General features: G+C 43.1%; 1 protein-coding gene across 3 annotated transcripts in view; it reads left to right on the top strand.

Annotated features, from left to right (window-relative positions):
* The window catches only part of BICD1 (BICD cargo adaptor 1), a 279,852-nt gene that overhangs the window by 138,842 nt on the left and 117,752 nt on the right, over positions 1–23,258 (top strand). For all 3 annotated transcript variants that reach the window (XM_033950662.1, XM_033950661.1, XM_033950663.1), the window contains exon 8: positions 18,699–18,906. In XM_033950662.1, the coding sequence (XP_033806553.1) occupies positions 18,699–18,906 (208 nt within the window). The remainder of the gene's footprint in view (positions 1–18,698; positions 18,907–23,258) is intronic.

Below are 23,258 nucleotides of genomic sequence, written 5' to 3'. Positions count from 1 at the left end.
GTTTCTGACCCAGTTCACCACTTTGGGTCCTAACTTCAGCCCTTCAAATTTGTTCAACAGCCTCCTATGAGGAACTGTATCAAAGGCTTTGCTGAAATCCAAGTAAATTACATCTAGCATATGTCCTCGATCCAGCTCTCTGGTCACCCAATCAAAAAATTCAATCAGGTTCATTTGGCATGATTTACCTTTTGTAAAGCCATATTGCCTCGGATCTTGTAACCCATTAGATTCAAGGAAGTACACTATCCTTTCTTTCAGCAACACTTCCATTATTTTTCCAACAACTGAAGTGAGGCTCACCGGCCTGTAGTTTCCTGCTTCATCCCTCCTTTCCCTGGCATCCTTTCCCTGGCATCCTGATATGAGCATTCTGATCTTGGAGCAATGGGATTCTCCAGAGGGAGCTCTTTAAGATTGTGAGAGCTATGTCTCGTCTGTATCCTATGGCACATGAGTGCCAGCAGCTTCTTGGTCAGCCTAAGGTGGATTTTTTGGTGGTGCAGCGCCTTCCTAGTGAGAGTAGTATATTGCTCAAGGACATACAGGACCACTGGATGGATGAGGTCCTCAAAAGGCTCTTTGAGGCAGCAGCTATGGGCATAAAGACTGCTTTGGCAGTGTTTTCTGTCACACGTGCCTGTCTCTCTCAGCTGCACACTCTGGAGAATGAGGTTGTGCAGCCTCCTCATCTTCTTTTGGCTGGAGGAGATTATATGGCTGACGCCTTATATTTCACAATATACTCACTGGCTAAAAATTTCACTATAAATCATTCAACAATATAACACCAGAGCACTGAGTCACTCATTAGCTAGCAGCCTCATATGCATCTCCCCTCACTGTTAACAACAAAGCTAAGTGTAAAAGATTTCACTTATTTGATATAAGAGATTATAAAAATGCCATAAAATAACAAAACAAAAAAAGCTGCCAGGATCGATGAAGATTGTAGCCACGTAGAGTTAACACTATTCTTGTGGTAGTCTCTGAGGATCCTAGGTATAGTCGTAAGATGGTATATACTGTATATATGACATTATGTAAATCTGAGGAAGGAATTGGTGTATTCAATTTCTGCAGGCAGAATTCTCTGGATCAGGCAGTGTGCCGGTGATTCTACCTCTAAAGCTACTCTTGCAAGGCTCCCTTTTAAGGGGCAGTTGCTATTTGATAAAGGCCTAAACAACCTGAATTCTGTGATGCCCAGGGTTACAGAATGAGATTCTCTGGCTTCAGGCGTAGTCAGCCCTATACCTCCTGTGCATCTCTCTCTGCTAAAAAGATGCAGTGCCACCAGGCTGAGGAAGGCCCCTCGTATATAGGGGGCAAGCTCACAGCATTCCTACAGGCCTGTGTGCACATCACGTCTGACCAGTGGGTTCTGGACATTATTCAGTCTGGCTACAAGTTGGAATTTGTCCAGCTTCTGACAGGTTGGTTTATGGACTCTCCCACGGTGTGCCCAGACAGGGAGCTCAAAGTGCAAATCACTGTGCAAAGTTGTTAGATATTCAGACCATAGAACTGGTGCCACCTAAAGTCTCAGATTCGGGCTCAAGCAGATACTCCATATACTTTATCATGCCAAAGAAAGGCTCGAACAATTGAAGACCAATCCTGGATCTTACGCACGTCAATGCAGCACTCAGGGTCTATGTTTTTGCATGGAAACAGTGCGATTTGTCATAGCAGCAGTTGCCCTGGGAGAGGTCCTTGCCTTGCTGGATCTCACAAAAGCTTTCTTGTTTGTTCCTATTTACCCGGTACACCTGACGTTCCCCCGGTTTCATAATCTGGAAAATTATTACCAGTTTTCAGCTCTGTCTTTTGGCCTGGCGACTGTACCTTGTACCTTTACCAAGGTGATGGTGGTTGTAGCAACTCATTTAAGGCAGATGGGACTGCAGGTGCACCAGTATTTGGATGATTGGCTGATCAGAGCCCCCTCGTTGGCCAAGAGTCGGCACACAGTAGATCGGGAAGTCCAGATTTTGGAAGGCCTGGGCTGGATTGTGCATTACAGGACAAGCAACTTGACCCCGATGCAGTCCCTCGAATATCTAGGGGTTTTATTCGACACGGCAGCTGACAGACTTTATCTTCCAGAGGTGCACAGAAAGAAGCTGTGCTCTCAGATTTCTTGTCTTCTGGACAATCCATCTTGGCTGCGCAAGACTATCTCCAGGACCTGGGGTTCATGGCAGCTTCCATAGCTGTGGTCCTATGGGCAAGGGCGCATATGCGTCCTCTGCAGCATGCATTGCTCTCCCACATGAATTGGTGACTCTTTCTGCAGTCCCTATTCAGGAGCATGCCACTGCGGATTGCATCTTGGGAAGTTGTGAAGACAGTCTCTGTGGGGGCAATCATTGTCCCATTCAGGGGTGTTGAGCGCCCTCTCAAAAGAACTGTGGGCCCTTCGCTTGGCTCTGGTGATATTGCTGTAGACTCTGGAGGGCCAAATGGTCTGAGTCTTCTCCAACAATACAACAGTAGTGGCATATGTCAATCACCATAGAGGAACCAAGAATGCTTCTCTGGCTCAGGAAGCTTGCTTGCACTTTCTCTGAGTCATCTCCTGGCCCTTTCGGCAGTGCATGTGGTGGGAGTTGACAATGTTCAAGCAGACTTCATCAACAGACAGACCTTGGATCTGAGTGAGTGGGAGCTGTCCTCGACAATGTTTCAGGCCATTGTCCGGTGCTGGGGTTGGCCTCACTTCAACCTCATGGCCATGGCGAAGAACTTGAAAGTTGACCGATTCTTCAGTCGAAGATCAGAGCCCAGAAGTGAGGGCTTAGATGCTCTAGTATAGCTGTGGCCACAGGGAGTCCTGCTGTACTTTCTACCTTTCTGGCCCATGATTGGCCAGGTCCTCCATTGGATTGCGACTCATCAGGGAATGGTCATTCTGGAGACTCCAGACTGGCCTCACAGACTGTGGTACGCAGATCTGATGCATCTCTGCAGAGGTCATAAGAACATAAGAATTGCCGCTGCTGGAACAGACCAGCGATCCATCATGCCCAGCAGTCCACTCATGTCCTAACTGAGACTAGCCATACCTGTATACGTTCTGGTTCAGCAGGAACTTGTCTAACTTTGTCTTGAATCCCTGGAGGGTGTTTTCCCCTATAACAGCCTCCAGAAGAGCGTTCCAGTTTTCTACCACTCTCTGGGTGAAGAAGAACTTCCTTACATTTGTACAGAATCTATCCCCTTTTAACTTTAGATAGTGCCCTCTCGTTCTCTCTACCTTGGAAAGGGTGAACAACCTGTCTTTATCTACTAAGTCTATTCCCTTCATTATCTTGAATGTTTCGATCATGTCCCCTCTCAGTCTCCTCTTTTCAAGGGAGAAGAGGCCCAGTTTCTCTAATCTCTCACTGTACGGCAACTCCTCCAGCCCCTTAACCATTTTAGTCGCTCTTCTCTGGATCCTTTCGAGTAGTACTGTGTCCTTCTTCATGTACAGCGACCAGTGCTGGATGCAGTATTCCAGGTGAGGGGGTACCATGGCCCAGTACAGTGGCATGATAACCTTCTCCGATCTGTTTGTGATCTCTTTTTTAATCATTCCTAGCATTCTGTTTGCCCTTTTTGCCGCCGCCACACATTGCACGGATGGCTTCATTGACTTGTCGACCAGTACTCCCAAGTCTCTTTCCTGGGTGGTCTCTCCAAGTACTGCACCAGACATCCTGTATTTGTATATAAGATTTTTGTTATCGAGGAGAAAATAACGCAGGAGGCCAAAAACTTCAAGCCCTTCTTCAGGTACGTGAAAGGGAGAAAACCCGCAAAAGAGGCAGTGGGACCGCTGGACGACCAGGGAAGGAAAGGTTACATCAAGAAAGACAAACGAATCGCAGACAGACTAAATTCCTTCTTTGCGTCTGTCTTTACAAAGGAAGACACTGCAATAATTGCAGAAGCAGTGAAAGTGTTCAGAGGAGTAATAGAGGACAGCCTTACCACAGTAGAAGTAGACTTGGACCAGATTTACCACCAGATCGACAAACTCAAAAGTGACAAACCTCCTGGACCGGACGGAATTCATCCGAGAGTCTTGAAAGAGCTAAAAGTGGAAATCGGAGAACTATTGCAAAAACTTGCCAACCTGTCAATCAAAACAGGACAGATACCAGACGACTGGAAGATAGCGAACGTCACGCCGATATTTAAAAAAGGATCAAGAGGAGTACTGGGCAACTATAGACCTGTGAGTCTCACGTCGGTCCCTGGGAAGATGTTTGAGGCGCTGATCAAGGATAGCATAACCCAGCACTTAGACACACACGACCTGATGAGAGCCAGCCAACATGGATTCAGGAAAGGGAAGTCATGTTTGACGAACCTACTTTTGAGACAGTGAACAGACAAATTGATAATGGAGAACCAGTGGATATTATATACTTGGATTTTCAGAAAGCATTCGACATGGTTCCACATGTAAGACTCCTCAGGAAACTGCAAGGCCATGCAATAGAAGGAGACATACTAAGATGGTAGGCAAATGGCTGGAGAACAGAAGGCAGAGAATGGGCATAAATGGGAAATTCTCAGACTGGGAGGCTGTGACTAGCGGTGTGCCCCAGGGCTCGATACTTGGGCCCATCTTATTTAATATCTTCATAAATGACCTGGAGGATGGAACATCCGGTGAGATCATCAAGTTTTCAGATGCCGGGCAATCAAATCACAGAAGGACAGTGAGGAACTCCAGAGCGACTTGAGCCGATTGGAGAATTGGGCAGATCAATGGCAGATGAAGTTTAATGTGGAAAAATGCAAAGTGATGCACTTAGGCAGAAAAAAATAAGGAACACAAGTATAGTATGTCAGGTGCAACTTTGGGAAAAACCGAACAGGAAAGGGACCTGGGCGTATTAATCGATAGGATCCTGAAGCCGTCGGCGCAATGCACAGTGGCAGCGAAGAACGTGAATAGAATGCTAGGCGTGATAAAGAAGGGAATCACGAGTAGATCGGAGAAAGTAATACTGCCGCTTTATAGAGCGATGGTCAGACCACACTTGGAATACTGCTTCCAACATTGGTTTCCATACCTAAAGAAGGATATAAAAATACTCGAGAGGGTGCAGAGATTAGCAACGAAGCTAATAAAGGGCATAGAGAACTTGGAATATGAGGAACGACTTAAGAGACAGATTGTTCTCCCTTGAGAAGAGGAGACTGCGAGGGGATATGATCGAGACTTTCAAAATACTGAAAGGAATAGACAAAATAGAGCAGGATAAAAAATTATTTACAATGTCCATGGACTGAAGCTAAGGGGGGACAACTTCAGGACAAATATCAGGAAGTTCTGCTTCATGGATTGAGTGGTGGACACCTGGAATGCTCTCCCAGAAGAGGTAATTGCGGAATCCACTGTTCTAGGATTTAAGAGTAAGTTAGATGTAAGGTGACATAGGTAAGGGTAAGCTAGATGCACATCTCCTTATGAGAAGCTTAGAGTGATATGGGGACTAAAACTATGCCAGGGTACACCTGGCGGGGCCTCCGCGTGTGTAGATCGCCGGACTAGATGGACCTACGGTCTGTTCTGGAGATGGCACTTCTTATGCTCTTATGTTCTTATGACATACATCACCTTACACTTATCCACATTAAACCTCATTTGCCATGTCACGGCCCATTTCTCGAGCGTATTTATGTCACTTTGCAGGTCTTCGCAATCCTCCTGCGTCTTCACTACTCTGAATAACTTGGTATCATCTGCAAATTTAATCATCTCACTCGTCATACCAATTTCCAGGTCGTTTATAAATATGTTGAAGAGCACCAAACCCTGCAGCACTCCATTCGTGACGCTTTTCCATTCCGAGTATTGTCCATTTACCCCCACTCTCTGTTTCTTATCCGCCAGCCAGTTTTTAATCCACGTGAGTATTTCACCCTCGATTCCATAGCTCGCAATTTTTCGAAGTAGTCGGTTGCAGGTTCTTCCAAATCATCTCTCTCGAGGTCCAGTCTATATGGAGAATCCTGATCGTTTTGATGTTCCAGCATGGCTATTGAGCACGAAACGTTAGAGCACAAAGGATATTCTGATGTTGTCATTTATATCTTCTGAAATATAAGAAGTCAACTACTGTGTCTGCCTGCCTACACTAAGGTGGGGAAGATTTTCCAACATTGGTGTGACTAGGAAGGTGTGGAACCATATTCAGCTCCTGTTTCTGTGGTGCTAGCCTTTCTATAGGCAGACCTCAACAACGGTCTCACTTGGCTTCCCTTCGGGTCCAAGTTGCTGGGCTCACTTATGTCTCACTCTGACATGGTCAGCTTTGTGAAAGGTGCTTTTTGCATTCGACCTCCAATCACACCACCATTCCCTTCTTGGGATCTTAACTTGGATTTGTCTGTCCTCACCAAAGCCTCTGACAGACGCTTCTCTCTTGGACCTGACGCTAAAGGAGCTTTTTCTGGTCACTGTTACCTCATTAAGACGTGTCTCAGAACTCCAGGATCTGACTTGTAGAGAACCTTTCCTGAGGATTTCGGAGACCGAGATCTCTCTCTGCATGGTTCCTTCATTTCTACCAAAGATGGTGTTGGCATTCCATGTTAATCAGGAAGTGCATTTGTCTATTTTTCAGCCTACTGGTTCTAAGAAGCAGAACTGCATTTTGTGTAAATCGGATGTCCACAAAGTTCTGCGCTATCTAGAGGTCACAAATTAGTTTCACCTCTCTGACCATCTTTTGTGCTGACTCATTCTTCTAAGGGGAGCACTCCTACTTCAGAGGCCACTATTTCCAGATGGATCCGTAAGGCCATTTCGTCAGCCTATATTCTATGCCAGGGGTAGGGAACTCCGGTCCTCAAGAGCCGTATTCCAGTCGGGTTTTCAGGATTTCCTCAATGAATATGCATGAGATCTATTTGCATGCACTGCTTTCAATACATATTCATTGGGGAAATCCTGAAAACCTGACTGAAATACGGCTCTCGAGGACTGGAGTTCCCTACCCCTGTTCTATGTGTTAAACAGTCTCCTGTTTCTGTTAAGACATATTCTACCAGGAACATGGCCTCATTATGGGCTGAGGCTAAGACAATCTCCACTGTGGAGATTTGTAGGGCAGCTACTTGGTTCACTCTTTACACCAGGGGTAGGGAACTCCGGTCCTCGAGAGCCATATTCCAGTCGGGTTTTCAGGATTTCCCCAATGAATATGCATGAGATCTATTTGCATGCACTGCTTTCAATACATATTCATTGGGGAAATCCTGAAAACCTGACTGAAATACGGCTCTCGAGGACTGGAGTTCCCTACCCCTGTTCTATGTGTTAAACAGTCTCCTGTTTCTGTTAAGACATATTCTACCAGGAACATGGCCTCATTATGGGCTGAGGCTAAGACAATCTCCACTGTGGAGATTTGTAGGGCAGCTACTTGGTTCACTCTTTACACCAGGGGTAGGGAACTCCGGTCCTCGAGAGCCATATTCCAGTCGGGTTTTCAGGATTTCCCCAATGAATATGCATGAGATCTATTTGCATGCACTGCTTCAATGCATATTCATTGGGGAAAACCTGACTGGAATACGGCTCTCGAGGACCGGAGTTCCCTACCCCTGCTTTACACGTTTGCAAAATTCTACAGAGTAGATGTGGCAGCAAGACAGGACTCTGCCTTTGGGTCCTTGGTCTTGAGGGTCAGTGCAGACAGCCTGCCTTAGTTTTTGGGGACTGCTTTTGTACACCCCACTTGTCTAGAATGTCTCACTTATTGCACTGGAAAAAGAAATTATGCCCTTACCCTGATAAGCTTTTCCAGTAGATAGGTGAGACATTCTATACTCCCGCCCTGTCCTTCCTGTGTCTGCTTACTGTCTCTTTCTGTTTATGCTTCTCCAAGTTGATTCTTGGTTGCTAGTCAACCCTTTGGGCTGAGAAGAATTCTGTATATATGTTTCTGATGGAAGCAGTGGTCTTTCCTGAGCTCCTTTGATGCTTGTGTTCGCTGTTTCAATTTGAGTTTACTTGTTGAGCAGAACAGTTGTTTTGTGGAATTTTCCCTTTGTTGTTTCTATTTCACGTTGAATGTGGGAGCTCTTGGTGCTTGAGTACTAACTGCAGGTGATGCTAGAGCTCCCAGTGAAGTACAGAAGAGTCACAGAAAAAAATACAGGGTGGATTCCTTCTGCATATGGCACATGGCCATTGGAATACAACCCACTTGTCTAGAATGTCTCACCTATTGCACTTATACATATGTGCACTAGCATTTTTCTGTCACGGCCCCTACCATCTGGAATTCAGCACCTAATTATATAAGAATAATTACATCCCTTGATAAATTTAAAAGTAACTTAAAGGCTTTTCTTTTTAGGTGAAATCTGTTTTTTTATTAAGAAACAAACCATACAGCAACAAATTCAAACAGCAGACAAGAATTCAAGTAAAGAAGACAAGGCTCCCCCCCCCAAGAGGACTGGACTCTGATGTCCTCTCGGGTTACAAAAGAGCCCCTAACCCCTATAGCCCCCCCCAAAACAGACCCCCCCCCTAGAATATCCCACTCCCCAACCCCCCAGCCCCCTCCCCCCCAGATCAGACAGGCGGAATGGAATACAACTGCAGTCTGTTCAAGATACTACTACGAACCCGGGGAGACAAACTGTCTAAATAGGGAGACCAGATATGAATAAAGTCTCTGCTCCGTCGACGAGAGGAAGAAGCCAGGGTGGCCTCCCAGCCCAGAAGGTCATGCAATTTATTCCTCCAGTACCAGAAGGAGGGAGGAGTATCAGCCAACGAGAAATTCAGTATATACTTTTTCCCCAGAATATAACATTTGCTCAAAAACAATTTTTCAGCAGAGGTATACACAGAAAACAAAGAAAAATGAGCGAACAACATATGATATGCAGAGACAGGAACAGAAACTCGTAAAAGACCCTGAAGAAAGGAAGCAAAGGCCCCCCAAAAGCTCTGAATACTCTCACAACCCCAAAAGCCATGAAAGTAAGAGTTCACCTCCGTGTGACAGGTGAGACAATATTGAAGGCTTTTCTTTTTAAAGACGCATATGGTGTATAATAGTCCTTTTAAGCTTATTTTACATAATTCTAGACTTTTTATATTTTGTTCCCCTTCCTTTTGTCTTGATCCCTCTTCCCTTCTCTTTCTCTTCATACAAATTGTATTCTGCCCTTCTCCATCTTATATCGGTAAGTTTATGTTCGTCAGTGCGTTTGATTGTCTATAGCATTGTTTGTAATTTGTTTTTATTATACCGTACTCTGTTTTTATATTATGTAAAACCGCTTTGAATTTTTAATAAGGTGGTATGTCAAATTTTTAATAAACCTGATACATATCTTGTCTCTTGATTCATTAACTGACAAGATTTTCACCCAACCAGGCTTTACACAACCCTATGACCAACGCATTCCCTGCCAAAGTCCCTCCTCCAGGCACAATGGAGCAGTACTTTTAAAAGTCTATATAGCTCCATTTACTCATTCAGATTCTGTGGGGATTTCATTTGATCTAATATACACATCTTGTCTCTTTTGGTAATATACTCTGTGCCTAATTGCATTTGAAATTCTGTCTCTTTCTTATAAAACTGCTCCTGTACCTTAAAATAGCATTTGAAATTTTGACTATTTCTGTTAATTCTATATTTTGAAATGCATATACATATGGGGGGGGGGGGGGAAAGAAGCATGAGTATATGCAGGGAAGTTAAAGATGAAGGGGCACAGATATAGATGCAACGGTTAAGGTGGAAGAAATACAGGGCAATGGATGCTAAGGAAGTAGAGAAGGAACTGGGCTAGATTCACTAAGCAAACCGATCATGTACCGATTGGTTTGCGAGCCCTTTAAGACCAGATTTCCCTCCTACACTATTTACTAACGCCTGTAGCAATATGATCCCGAATGTCCCAAGCAAATTAGTAAAACCCCATGCAAAATAGCCAAGCGATGGATTCACTAACTGAGTTAGCAATCAAGAAAAAAGGGGGTATAAAGGATAATTAATATAAAATAAGAACATAAGCAATGCCTCCACTGGGTCAGACCCGAGGTCTATCGCGCCCAGCAGTCCGCTCACGTGGCAGCCCAAACAGGTCCAGGACCTGTGCAGTAATCTTCTATCTATACCCCTCTATCCCTTTTTCCAGCAGGAAATTGTCCAATCCTTTCTTAAACCCCAGTACCGTACTCTGCCCTATTACGTCATCTGGAAGTGCATTCCAGGTGTCCACCACACGTTGGGTAAAGAAGAGCTTCCTAGAATTCGTTTTTAATCTGTCCCTTTTCAACTTTTCCGAATGCCCTCTTGTTCTTTTATTTTTTTGAAAGTTTGAAGAATCTGTCTCTCTCTACTCTCTCTATGCCCTTCATGATCTTGTAAGTCTCTATCATATCCCCTCTAAGTCTCCTCTTCTCCAGGGAAAAGAGACCCAGTTTCTCCAATCTCTCAGCGTATGAAAGGTTTTCCATCCCTCTTATCAGATGTGTTGCTTTCCTCTGAACTCTCTCAAGTAACGCCATATCCTTCTTAAGGTACGGCGACCAATATTGGACGCAGTACTCCAGATGCGGACGCACCATCGCCCGATACAACGGCAGGATAACTTCTTTCGTTCTGGTTGTAATACCCTTCTTGATTATACCTAGTATTCTATTCGCTCTCTTAGCGGCCGCTCCGCACTGTGCCGTCGGCTTCATTGTCATGTCCACCATTACCCCTAAGTCCTTTTCTTGGGTACTCTCATTCAATAATATCCCTTCCATCGTATAGTTGTACCTCGAGTTTCTGCTTCCCACATGTAATACTTTACATTTCTCAACTTTGAACTTCATCTGCCATCTCGTCGTCCATTCCCTAGTTTGTTCAAGTCCCTTTGCAATTTTTCGCAGTCCTCTTTAGTCCGAGCTCAACTAAATAGTTTGGTGTCGTCTGCAAATTTTATTATCTCACACTTCGTCCCTGTTTCTAGATCATTTATGAATATATTAAATAACAGCGGCCCGAGCACCGAGCCCTGTGGTACACCACTCATGACCCTCCTCCAGTCCAAGTAGTGGCCCTTCACTCCTACCCTCTGTTTCCTACCTTCCAACCAGTTTCTGGTCCATCTATGTACGTCTCCTTCCACTCCATGGTTCTTCAGTTTCTGCAGTAGACGTTCATGGGGCACCTTGTCAAAGGCTTTTTGGAAATCTAGATATATGATGTCTATGGGGTCTCCTCTGTCCATCCGTTTGTTAATTCCTTCGAAGAAGTGCAATAAGTTCGTTAGGCACGATCTCCCCTTGCAGAAACCATGTTGGCTGGTTATCAAAAGTTTGTTTCTTTCAAAATGTTCATCAATGTTTTCTTTTATCAGTGCTTCTGCCATTTTCCCCGGAACCGAGGTCAGACTCACCAGTCTGTAGTTTCCCGGGTCACCCCTTGATCCCTTTTTAAAGATGAGCGTAACGTTAGCTATCCTTTATACCCCCTTTTTTCTTGATTGATGAAAATTTTTGTGGGTTGGATAATTTGGGAATGATCCGCTTGTTTGCTAGATAGTCTTTTTTTTTTTTTTTTTGCTTAGTGATGGCTTGTGTTTTCATTGTGTAAGAGGGATGAGGAATTCAGTTGATATGTAGGTTGTATAGGAATCTGTAGTGATCTGTCTTCACCCCTATGCTTAATAAAAGACATAAACCATAGATCCCTGGAGGTGTGCTGGTGTTCTAGAACAGTGTTTCTCAAATCAGTCCTGGAGTACCCCCATGTTTTCAGGATATCCACAATGAATACGCATGAAAGAAATTTGCATATAATGTATGCAAATCAAGTGTAAGCATATTCATTGTGGATATCCTGAAAACTTGAATGGCAAGGGGGTACTCCAGGACCGTGTTGAGAAACACTATTCTAGAATGTTTGCAAAGCTAACTTTTCATAGGTAGGGGTTAGCGCAGTTTATGTTCTTAACTTGGTGCTGGTATGTTTCTGAAGGCCTATTTGCAAGGTTTTGTCTTTCATCACACAGTGTTTGGTAGTAGAGAGAGTTTGTGTTGCTATCATTGAATTGACACCAGAGTTCATATGTTGAGCTCTAAAGTGTTCTGAACCGGCAGGAGCTGGCCTGTAGCCCAGATAAGCGTTGCAAAAAGACTCTTCCCTGATGCAGCGGAGATGTAATTTGATCCCGCGAAACGTAAGCCACATTGGACTGAGAGTAGCAAGCAACAGTCCTGGTTCTTAAAGAGCATAAGAACAAAGCTAAGTACTTTAAGCTCTATGAGGTTTAAAAGTTTACAGCACATATGCACTTTTTGGAATGGCATTTTAAGCACTAGTACGGTACACTTTAACACTAGTGCACTTTCTGTCGGTCCAGAGTCTCTGAAATGAACTGTGAGGTTTAAGTAGTTTTTATTATGAATGAAGTATACAGTTCCTCCAGTAGTGAATAGTATTAAGCAGTAATCTTAATGAAAAGCAGTGAAGAAATAAAATTATATTTAATGTTAGAAAGATGGTAGGGAGGATGGGTTCAAGCCAGTGATGTGAATGTGAGTAAGAGAAAAGAAATGTCTTTCTCTTTGAAAGAACCCTGAATGAGTGAAAATCTAATACTCAATATTCTGAGGCTTGTTCCCGTCTATAAATAGAGAAAAAAAGAAATTATCTCCAGTGTCATTTTGGTGGTTCTATATATTATATTTAATCGATAGGTAACCATCAGGTTTTTTCTACTTTTGAGCTCTAAAGTGAAACATTCTACTCAGGGATGGCCTTATGATTAGACCAACTGAGGTGGAGATCTCAGGGAGCAGCATTGTGACAAAAGAACAGCTCTAAATGAGTGGTGAGTAGAGAGAAGAAGCTAGAGACAACATGTGCTGTATATGCATCACTTTGTTGCTCTCTGCTCTCTCCTTGGAGCCGGCCAGCCTTCTAACCTCTCAATGCTCATTTTGGCTGCATCAGAGCATACTGCCTTCAAAGAAAGGGGAGTCTCATTTATTATTCATTCCCAGGTTAATTTATCCAATCACTTAGTCCTGAAAATATTATATATGTTCAAAAAATCAATATTGAAACTTTCAACTCTTCACTTTACATTCATAACAAGATATTTATTCTAGTGATAGGGCTCAGAAATTGCTACTAAAGTAGCCCCACGTGCTCATTTCTTTCCACACAGTGAAAACAGCACCATTTCCAGTCATCATACTACTCATATTAATACATCAATGAATGAGAGAAACAGTTTTCCAATCCTCTTCTAATCATGGACAGATATTCAAATGCTTTCCCAACATTATTAGGATTTATTAGGATTTTTATATACCGCCTATCAAGGTTATATAAGCGGTTTTTACAATCAGGTACTCAAGCATTTTCCCTCTCTGTCCCGGTGGGCTCACAATCTATCTAACGTACCTGGGGCTATGGAGGATTAAGTGACTTGCCCAGGGTCACAAGGAGCAGCACGGGGTTTGAACCCACAACCCCAGGGTGCTGAGGCTGTAGATCCAACCATTGCGCCACACACTCCTTATTCAATTTTCAGTTCAATTCTTGTTCAAAAATTGTTTTATATATGTATAAAGGAAGCAGACTTATCTCTCTCGTTCCTTGGCAATGTTGTTCTCTGGTGTTGATTAACTTCAGTGCAATTTAAAATCTCATATTAAACTATTGTGCCCAACAGGGATCCAAGTTTCACCGAAAACTGACTGCTTCAGGAGAAACTACAAACAAAATAAAGGCAAATCAAACTATATTCTTCAGCTATAGTATGAGCTCATGATTTTTCCTCTAGTATAAGCAAACATTGATCATTTACTTTTCATGGTACACTAGCGGGAACTCCTCGCCATTTCCCAGTAACTGTCAAAAGACGCTGCCGATAGAACCCATTCTTATTGGTGCTCTCCAACTGATCAAGTGACTTCTATTAAGAACATAAGAATAGCTTTACTGGGTCAGACCAATGGTCCATCAAGCCCAGAGCCCGTTCTCACAGTGGCCAATCCAGGTCACTAGTACCTGGCCAAAACCCAAGGTGTAACAATATTCCATGCTACCAATACAGGGCAAGCAGTAGCTCCCCCATGACTTTCTCAATAACAGACTATGGACTTTTCCTCCAGGAACTTGGCCAAACCTTTCTTAAAACCAGCTACGCTATCTGCTCATACCACATCCTCTGGCTATGTGTTCCAGAGGTTAACTATTCTCTGAGTGAAAAAAAAATTTCCTCCTATTGGTTTTAAGATTATCTCCCTATAACTTCATGAGTGTCCCCTAATCTTTGTAATTTTTGACAGAGTGAAAAATCGATCCACTTGTACCTGTTCTACTCCACTCAGGATTTTGTAGGCTTCAATCATATCTCCCCTCAACCGTCTCTTTTCCAAACTGAAGAGTCCTAATCATTTTAGTCTTTTCTCATACAAGAGAAGTTCCATCCCCTTTATCATCTTGGTCGCTCTTCTTTGAACCTTTTCTAGCACCACTATATCTTTCTTGAGATAAGAAGACCAGAATTGAACGCAATACTCCAGATGAAGCCGCACCATGGAGCGATACAGGGGCATTATAACATTCTTAGTCTTGTTAACCATCCCTTTTTTAATAATTCCTAGCATTCTGTTTACTTTTTTGGCCGCTGCCACACTTTGTCTACGATGATATCCTTTTCTTGGGTGCTAATCCCCAAGGTGGATCCTAGCATCTAGTTACTGTGATTCAGGTTATTCTTCCCAATGTGCATCACTTTGCATTTGTCCACATTAAATTTCATCTGACATTCGGACGTCCAGTCTTCCAATTTCCTAAGGTCCGCTGCAATTTTTCACAATCCGCATGCGTTTTAACAACTTTGAACAGTTTAGTGTCATCTGCAAATTTAATCACCTCACTCGTTGTTCCAATTTCCAGATAATTTATAAATAAGTTAAATAGCACCGGTCCTAGAATAGACCCCTTCGGCACTCCACTGTTTACTCTCCTCCATTGAGAAAAATGACCATTTAAACCTACACTCTGTTTTCTATCCAATAACCAATTCCTAATCCACAACTGAACTTTGCCACCTAATCCATGACACTTTAATTTTCTCAGGAGCCTCTCATGAGGAACTTTATCAAAAGCTTTCTGAAAATCTAGGTACACTAACTATATCAACCGGCTCACATTTATCCACATGTTTATTCACACCTTCAAAGAAGTCAAGCAAATTTGTGAGGCAAGATCTCCCTCAGTTGAACCCATGCTGACTCCGTCTCATTAAATCATGTTTCTCTACGTGTTCCACAATTTTATTTTTTATAATTGTTTCTACCTTTTGGCCCGGCAGGATCTCATTCATTCTCTCCCTATACTGACAGGCCTTTAAACTCATTACATTCATCCAATCTAATCTGTTTACAAGTTAGTCCATTCAATTTCTTTATTGGTATATCAATCTCTGTTCACACTTACTGCCTATATCCCCTCCTCTCAGATTCTTTAATTGCTTTAATACTGCAAACTTTAAATCACGTAATTGATGTTGTGAAGATGTCCAATGCTCCACTAAGGGAACTTCATTCTTCTGGACCCTGATGTTACTTAAATTTTCCCCTATTCTAAGTTTAATTTTTCTCTGTGTACATCCAAATGAGTATAGATGACAAGGACATCTTATGCAATATACGGTACAACTTGTTTGGAGGTGCAGTTTATGTTATCCCATAATATGTACATATGACTTCCTGGGTTTCCCAACAATACATACAACAGCTTGTTTATCAAATCCACAATTTCACAAAGAACTAAATTTGTGCCTAGGGCGATATTACAACATTGACCCATATTAGGGTATCATAAGATTTTTCATCAGCATTCACAGTTCGCCTATAAGAAAGGGCGCAGTTTAACTGACCACCTTGTGCACTCTCAGTTACGGGAGATATCGAAATGAAAGGGAGATATTAGAGGCCATAGAACATAAGAACTGCCATCTCCGGATCAGACCCATGGTCCATCGAGTCCGGCGATCCGCACACGCAGAGGCCCAGTCAGGTATACACCTGATGTAGTTTTAATCACCCATATCCCTCTATGCCTCTCGTAAGGAGATGTGCATCTAATTTGCCTTTGAATCCTAGCACAGTGGATTCCTTAATAACCTTCTGTGGAAGAGCATTCCAGGCGTCCACCACTCGCTGCGTGAAGCAGAACTTCCTGACATTTGTCCTGGACTTGTCCCCCCTTAGCTTCAAACCATGTCCTCTTGTCTGTGTCACGTTGGACAATGTAAATAATTTGTTTTTCTGCTCTATTTTATCGATGTCTTTCAGTATTTTGAACGTCTCTATCATGTCCCCTCGCAGCCTCCTCTTCTCAAGGGAGAACAGTCCCAGTTTCTTGAGTCGTTCCTCATATTCCAAGTTCTCCATACCTCTTATTAGCTTTGTTGCTCGTCTCTGCACCTTCTCCAGCAGTTTTATATCCTTCTTTAGGTTGGGAGACCAATGTTGGACACAGTATTCCAAGTGTGGTCTGACCATTGCTCTATAAAGCGGCATTATGACTTTCTTCGATCTACTCGTGATTCCTTTCTTTATCATGCCTAACATTCTGTTTGCTTTCTTTGCCGCTGCCGCGCATTGTGCCGATGGCTTCAGGGTCCTATCTATCAGTACACCCAGGTCCTTTTCTTGTTCGCTCTTACCCAGAGTTGCGCCTGACATTCTATACTCATGTTCCTTATGATGCAAAAACTGTTCCTATTGTATATATTGTTGGGAAAAAACAGGAAGTCCCAATCCCTCTCATTCGTTGATGTATTAATGTGAGTAGTGTGATGACTGGAAATGTTGCTGTTTGCACTGTGTGGAAAAAATGAGCATGTAGGGCTACTTTAGAAGAAATGGCCAAAAGAAACCAAGATACAAATATAAATACCAATACTGACAATAATGTAAATACAAAAAAATTGGTATTAATGGTGATGATCTATCCTTGAGTGACCCTGGAGGTGATAAAGAAAAGTGTGCTTCCCCAAATTAGAATTAAAGAAAACAAGTAAAATAATTAGGATAAATAAAAGGATCAATCAGTACGGGCCCAATACCCTCGTTTCAACCATTGGCCCCGGGCAGGTGTTTATGCAGTGTCAAGCACTTTAGAAATCAATCTAAATAAACCCTGCCCCGTACATCATATTATCCCTATTAGTATATAATTTATATGAAAGAATATAAATATATATTGTCAAATGAATGGAAGCACAATCATCTCCAGAGTAAAATAACAAGAAAGAAAATCACCCCAAAGAAAATCTCCCTGAAACCTAATGTAAAAAGCACTCAAAATGTGAAAAGTGAAAAAACCAAAATATAAAAACTGACAAAAAAACTGAGGATATTGTATTGTTATACATATTTGTTTCTTGGTTTTTTGACGATTTTTTGTCAGTTTTTATATTTTGGTTTTTTCACTTTTCACATTTTGAGTGCTTTTTACATTAGGTTTCAGGGAGATTTTCTTTGGGGTGATTTTCTTTCTTGTTATTTTACTCTGGAGATGATTGTGCTTCCATTCATTTGACAATATATATTTATATTCTTTCATATAAATTATATACTAATAGGGATAATATGATGTACGGGGCAGGGTTTATTTAGATTGATTTCTAAAGTGCTTGACACTGCATAAACACCTGCCCGGGGCCAATGGTTGAAACGAGGGTATTGGGCCCGTACTGATTGATCCTTTTATTTATCCTAATTATTTTACTTGTTTTCTTTAATTCTAATTTGGGGAAGCACACTTTTCTTTATCACCTCCAGGGTCACTCAGGGCTACTTTAGAAGCCATTTCTAAGCACTATCACTAGAATAAATATTGTGTTATGAATGTAAAGTGAGGAGTTGAAAGTTTCAATATTGATTCTTAAACATATATAATATTTTCAGGACTGATTGCATCAGAGCATACCCTGTTCCTCTCCCCCATCTGCTGCATCAGAGCATGGTCTGACAGTAGTGACAGGAGAAACAGCCTCCTATCACTGCTGTCAGGGCTTCTCCCTCCTACCATGAAGGCCCTCCCCCAGCCACTCTGAAGAAAAAAGCAGAAGGGATGCCCACTCCCTCTTGCACGCAAATACCTCCCCTCCCTTGAAAAAAATGGCATCCCACCTACCTTTTTCTTTGGGGGGGAGGGGGGATGGCCTTCTTGGCAGGAGGGAGTGGGCATCCCTCCTGTCATCTTTTTGGGGTTTGGGTGGGTTGCCGCAATTGTCGGGGGGGGGGAGCATTCGATTGTCAGCAGGTCATTAGGGGGTGCCACTGGTGGCAGTGGGAGATTTTTTTCATTTTGGGGAGGAGACAAATATTTTACGTGTGTAATAGTGCCATAAAAAAAAATGAAAAAATCCCCCAGCAGACCTGACGGTAGCAGTTGTGTTTTAGTATCGTAAAACCTGATGCAAAATAGCCAAGCAAATGTTAGTGAATCAGTCGCTTGGCTATTTTGCATGGGGTTTTACAAATTTGCATGGCCGGATCGGAAAATGGGTGATCAAGGTGGAAAACACGCGGTGGGCCATTTGTGAATTGGTTGGTTGATCATAGCTGACTTTAGTGAATTTGGGCCTTATTTAGAATTTAAGTCTTGGGTTTTGTGTTGTTGTTTTTTTTAATGCAGGTGTGATGAGTATGTCACACAGCTGGATGAGATGCAAAGGCAGTTAGCAGCAGCAGAGGATGAGAAGAAGACACTGAATTCCCTTCTGCGGATGGCTATCCAGCAAAAACTTGCACTCACTCAGCGATTGGAGGATTTGGAGTTTGACCATGAGCAGTCTCGACGCAGCAAAGGCAAACTCAGCAAGAGCAAGACTGGCAGCCCTAAAGTAAGTGAAGAAGCATCTGTCCTATTTCCCACTATAGACACCACCCCCCTTCAAAGCCAGGATCTGTGGCAGCCAAACTCCATGGTCAGCAGTGGCACTCAAAGGAAAACGTATTCATTCACTAGTTTTTACAACACAGAGAAGTTCCAGAAGAACAGTCCATTGAACTGATTTGGTGGTTATACAACAGTGTACAAAGACAGCATGTTACAACTACCAGTCATGCTGCAAATATTTGCCATTGACTTCAGTGGTTAAATGCTGAAATTCCTTAAATTGCCACAGCTATTTGTATGTTACTACAGATTTGATAGTTTTAAAGAGCAGGCACTATATAAATTGATTATGATATTCAGATACTCACATAGATCCATTTCAGATTTGAAGCCTAATGAACTTTGCTTCTCCAGAATTCTCTCTCTCTCTCTCTCTCTCTGCAGCTGTACAAAATATATTCTACCAACAATCTAAGTACCATATATACTCGAATATAAACTGATCCAATTATAAACCAAGATAACCTTTCCCCCCCCCCAAAAGGGGGGGAAAAGGGTTCACTCAAATATAAACTGTGGGGGGTTTATATTCAATTGACCTGCCTTGCCTTGCACCCAGCCCTCCCTCCCTCCTTTCTCCTTCCCTTCCTGCCCAGCTCTGCACCCAGCTTCCAATGCCCACTGCAGGCCTCCATTAAGCCCTGGTGGTCCAGTGGTGAGCCAGGACAGAAGCAATCCTTCCCGCATCCTGTCCCAGCCAACTGTTAACCACCCCGCCTCCCAGACTAGTTGCAAGCCTCCCACAGGCCTGCCTTAAGCCCTGGTAGTCCAGCAGTGAGCTGGGACAGGAGCAATCCTTCCTGTGTCCTGTCCTGACTAGCTGTTAACCACCCTGCTTCCCTCCAACCTCCCGGACCCATTGCAGGCCTATCACGGGCTTGCCTTAAGCCCTGGTGGTCCAGCGGTGAGCCGGAACAGGAGCAATCCTTCCTGCATCTTGTCCCGGCCAACTCTTAACCACCCCGTTTCCCTCCCACCTCCAGGACCCCTCTCCAACAAACCTTTTGAACCCTGGTGATCTAGCAGTGAAGCAGAGAAGAAGCAATTTTTCTTCACTCCTTCCCAGTGCAGAACCACAATCAGAAATGGCTGTACAAGTTCCCGGGGCACTCTCGTGAGTTCTCATGGTCTTATGAGACTGCCCTGGGAACTTACACAGCCATTTCTGATAGCGGCTCCACATGGGGCAGGAGCAAAGAAAAATTGCTCCTGCCTCACTTCACTGCTAGACTACCAAGTTTCAAAAGATATGTTGGAGAGGGGTCCAGGAGGTGGAAGGGAAGCGGGTTGGTTAACAGCTGGCCGGGACAGGATGCTGGAAGGATCACTCATGTCCCAGCTCTCTGCTAGACCACCAGGGCTTAAAGCTGGCCCACTGGAGGCCTGCAATGGGTCTGGGTGGGGGGCAGGGGAGCATGCAGACTTAAGGACCTGAATATAAACCAAAAACCCCAGTTTTAGGCCATTTTTGGCCCCAAACTCTCAGTTTATATTTGAGTAAATATGGTACACTATTGTCCTGAGACACTATGGCCAGTCACCTATGTCGCCAAAACAACCGCCTAAAAGGGTGGTATAACATTGGCCGTTGAGACTTAGCCAGCTAGCCACTGAATATTGCCATAGCTGGCTATATCTCAGTAGACCAAAACTAGACTGGAAATTCTATGCTGGTCACCAGATACGGCACCGGCATTGAATTTCTAATATTGTTGCTGACCACAGAAGATTGCCAGTGATCTTCTGTGGTATGAATATGAGCCTGACTGTAATTATTGATTCATAAGGTCACTTTATTGTGGCGCAGCTCACTATAGTTCGAGTGCCCTTTCTCTTTTGTAATATCTATGCTCCAAATAAGTTTTATTCAAAAGATATTTACACACTTGCCCTTGACAATTGTCTCTACCTACCTTATTCTTGGAGGAGATTTTAATCATGTAGCTGATCCAGATTTAGATTAAAAAATACAACCCTGTAAAGAGAAACTTAATACAGTAGAATCTCAGTTAACCGCTCACAACCAGCAAAACAATCGCCAGTGAAAAACATTGTCCTCCTAAGCACCAGCAGAAGCAGTCCTGAACCAAAAACTCCCCTCCCTTCCTCAAGCCCTGAAGAACTAGAAATGGCCAACCCCACCTCTCTCCCGACCTGAAGCACCAGCGTGGCAGCTTCCTAAGCTGCAAACCCCCCTCCCTCAAGCCCCAAATCAGCTGATACATGAACCCCATACCTCCCAACCCAAAACACCAGCGTGGCAACATCCTGAGCCGAGAGACAAACCCCCTCCCTCCTGCCCTGAAGCACCAGTGCGGCAGTTGTCCTGAGCCGCAAAGCTCTCCTCCCTCCTTCCCTCAAGCTCCCAAGCCCTGAAGCAGCTGAGAGATGAAACCCCTCCCTCCCATCCCAAAGCATCAGTGCAGCAATGGTCCTGAGCTGCAAAGCCCTCCTCCCTCCCTCAAGTCCCAAAGTGGCAGAAGAAGGCAGTGGTCCTGAGCCACGTACCCTCTCTCTCCCTCTTTCACTTCCTTACCCAAAGCACAGCCAGTCAGCAGGAGGCAGCCTCAAAACATGTCAGAGTTAAGGCCCTGCCGGGACTGGCCATGAGCAGCCTGTTTTGAGACTGCCTCCTGTTGACCAGAAGGGAGAGAGGAAAGGATTGAGAGGATTTGCAGCTCAGGACTGCTGCCTTTTGGAGTTTGAAATTGAAAGCATCTTCAAAGAAGTGGACGTTGAGTCTGGATTTGAATACTGCCAGAGACGGAGCCTGATGTATCGAGTCAAGGCAGTTTGTTCAGGCATAAGGTGCAGCAAGGTATGTTATAGAAAATGTATGGGGCAATAAACCAAAAGTGAGCTTTCACCCTGATCTATGCCATGCCCAGAAGTCTGAGAATTGACAGCACACAGAAGCACTAGCTGGAAAGTTTAAATGGTTTATTTTTAAATAATAATTAAGAAGTAATTAATGAATTCAAGGTACAAGTTATTCAAGTTATTGATTATTGTGCATCTATATTACATATAGCTAGTAACAAGCTTGCTAAGGTTTAAGTTCACACACACAAATCAATTCTTTCTTCTCTTAACTCAAAATTATAAATTGTCATGTATTTCAGAAATAACACCAGTTCCTCAGTAACTTTAAACTACAAATTTAATCAGAAAAAGAAGTATATTACCCAAGTGTCTCTCTCAGATTGGCACCCAAGCTTCATGGAAGCCTGCTGAAAAGAAAGGAGGGAAAAAAAAACCATCACCCCATCCCTTAACACAGGGCCTTTTTATATCCAAGACCACACAACTATTTGAATGGAAAGTCCCCAAAATTTCATGTTCTTGTGTCCTAAGGCCAGCTGATGATGCAGTCTTCCTGGAAGGGGGGGAGGGGGGAGAAAACTCTCACACCTGGCCTTTCTCATTGGCCTAGGACAGCTCTACCTCTACAATCCCCCTATTTTTCAGGTACCTTATTGGTCCAGCTCAGCACAGGACATCAGTCCTTTCCCCAGAACTTATTAGCTTAAATACCAGGTCGTATACAGATTAGACCTTAGATACCAGGTTGTAAACAGGGGACAATGTTATGTCGCCTTGTACCATGTGTCTCATGGCTATCCTTGTTTTTTCCTGAACATGTATTGAATGGGGTTCCAAGTCAAATAGTGTGATTTTGAAAAATAAGTGAACGGCAATCAAAGGTGAATGCCATTCTAAAATAAAAATCTGAGCTTCCATGTTAGCCATCTCAGAGGAAGACAACGTCTCTTGTCTTCCATTTTAGAATTAACATCTAACTTACTAATATCCCCTGTTATCCTAAAATTCATAAAGATAAAAAAATATATACTAAAATGTAGTCCTAATTCTCCCCCTCTAGATACATTTGTGCTGAAGTAGAACAACTACTGAGGAACTAATGTATCTCTTAAATGCATGTATATTGTATGAATGTAATTAATCATAATTCAATCAGTTTAGTAGCTACATAATGACATTAAGGGCTCTTTTTACTAAGCTACGATAGCGTTTTTAGCGCACGCAAAATTGTCGCGCATGCTAAACCCGCACTACGCGGCTAGAACTAACACCAGCTCAATACTGGCATTAGCGTCTAGCACGCGCTAAAACCGCTATTGCAGCTTAGTAAAAGGAGTCCTAAGTACCAATGCATATCCTTGTTATACTTTGTAAAATATACATGTATATAAGTCTTTTTCTTACTAATCTTAAACTTTCTATATGTGTAATATAAAGAAAAAACATCAATTATATTTAATTTACCTCTTATTA

The sequence above is a fragment of the Geotrypetes seraphini genome, chromosome 7 (genome assembly GCF_902459505.1).
Source record: "Geotrypetes seraphini chromosome 7, aGeoSer1.1, whole genome shotgun sequence".
NCBI lineage: Eukaryota > Metazoa > Chordata > Amphibia > Gymnophiona > Dermophiidae > Geotrypetes > Geotrypetes seraphini.
The sequence above is the reverse complement of the archived record's forward strand: the minus strand, read 5'-3'. Positions and strand labels throughout refer to the sequence as shown.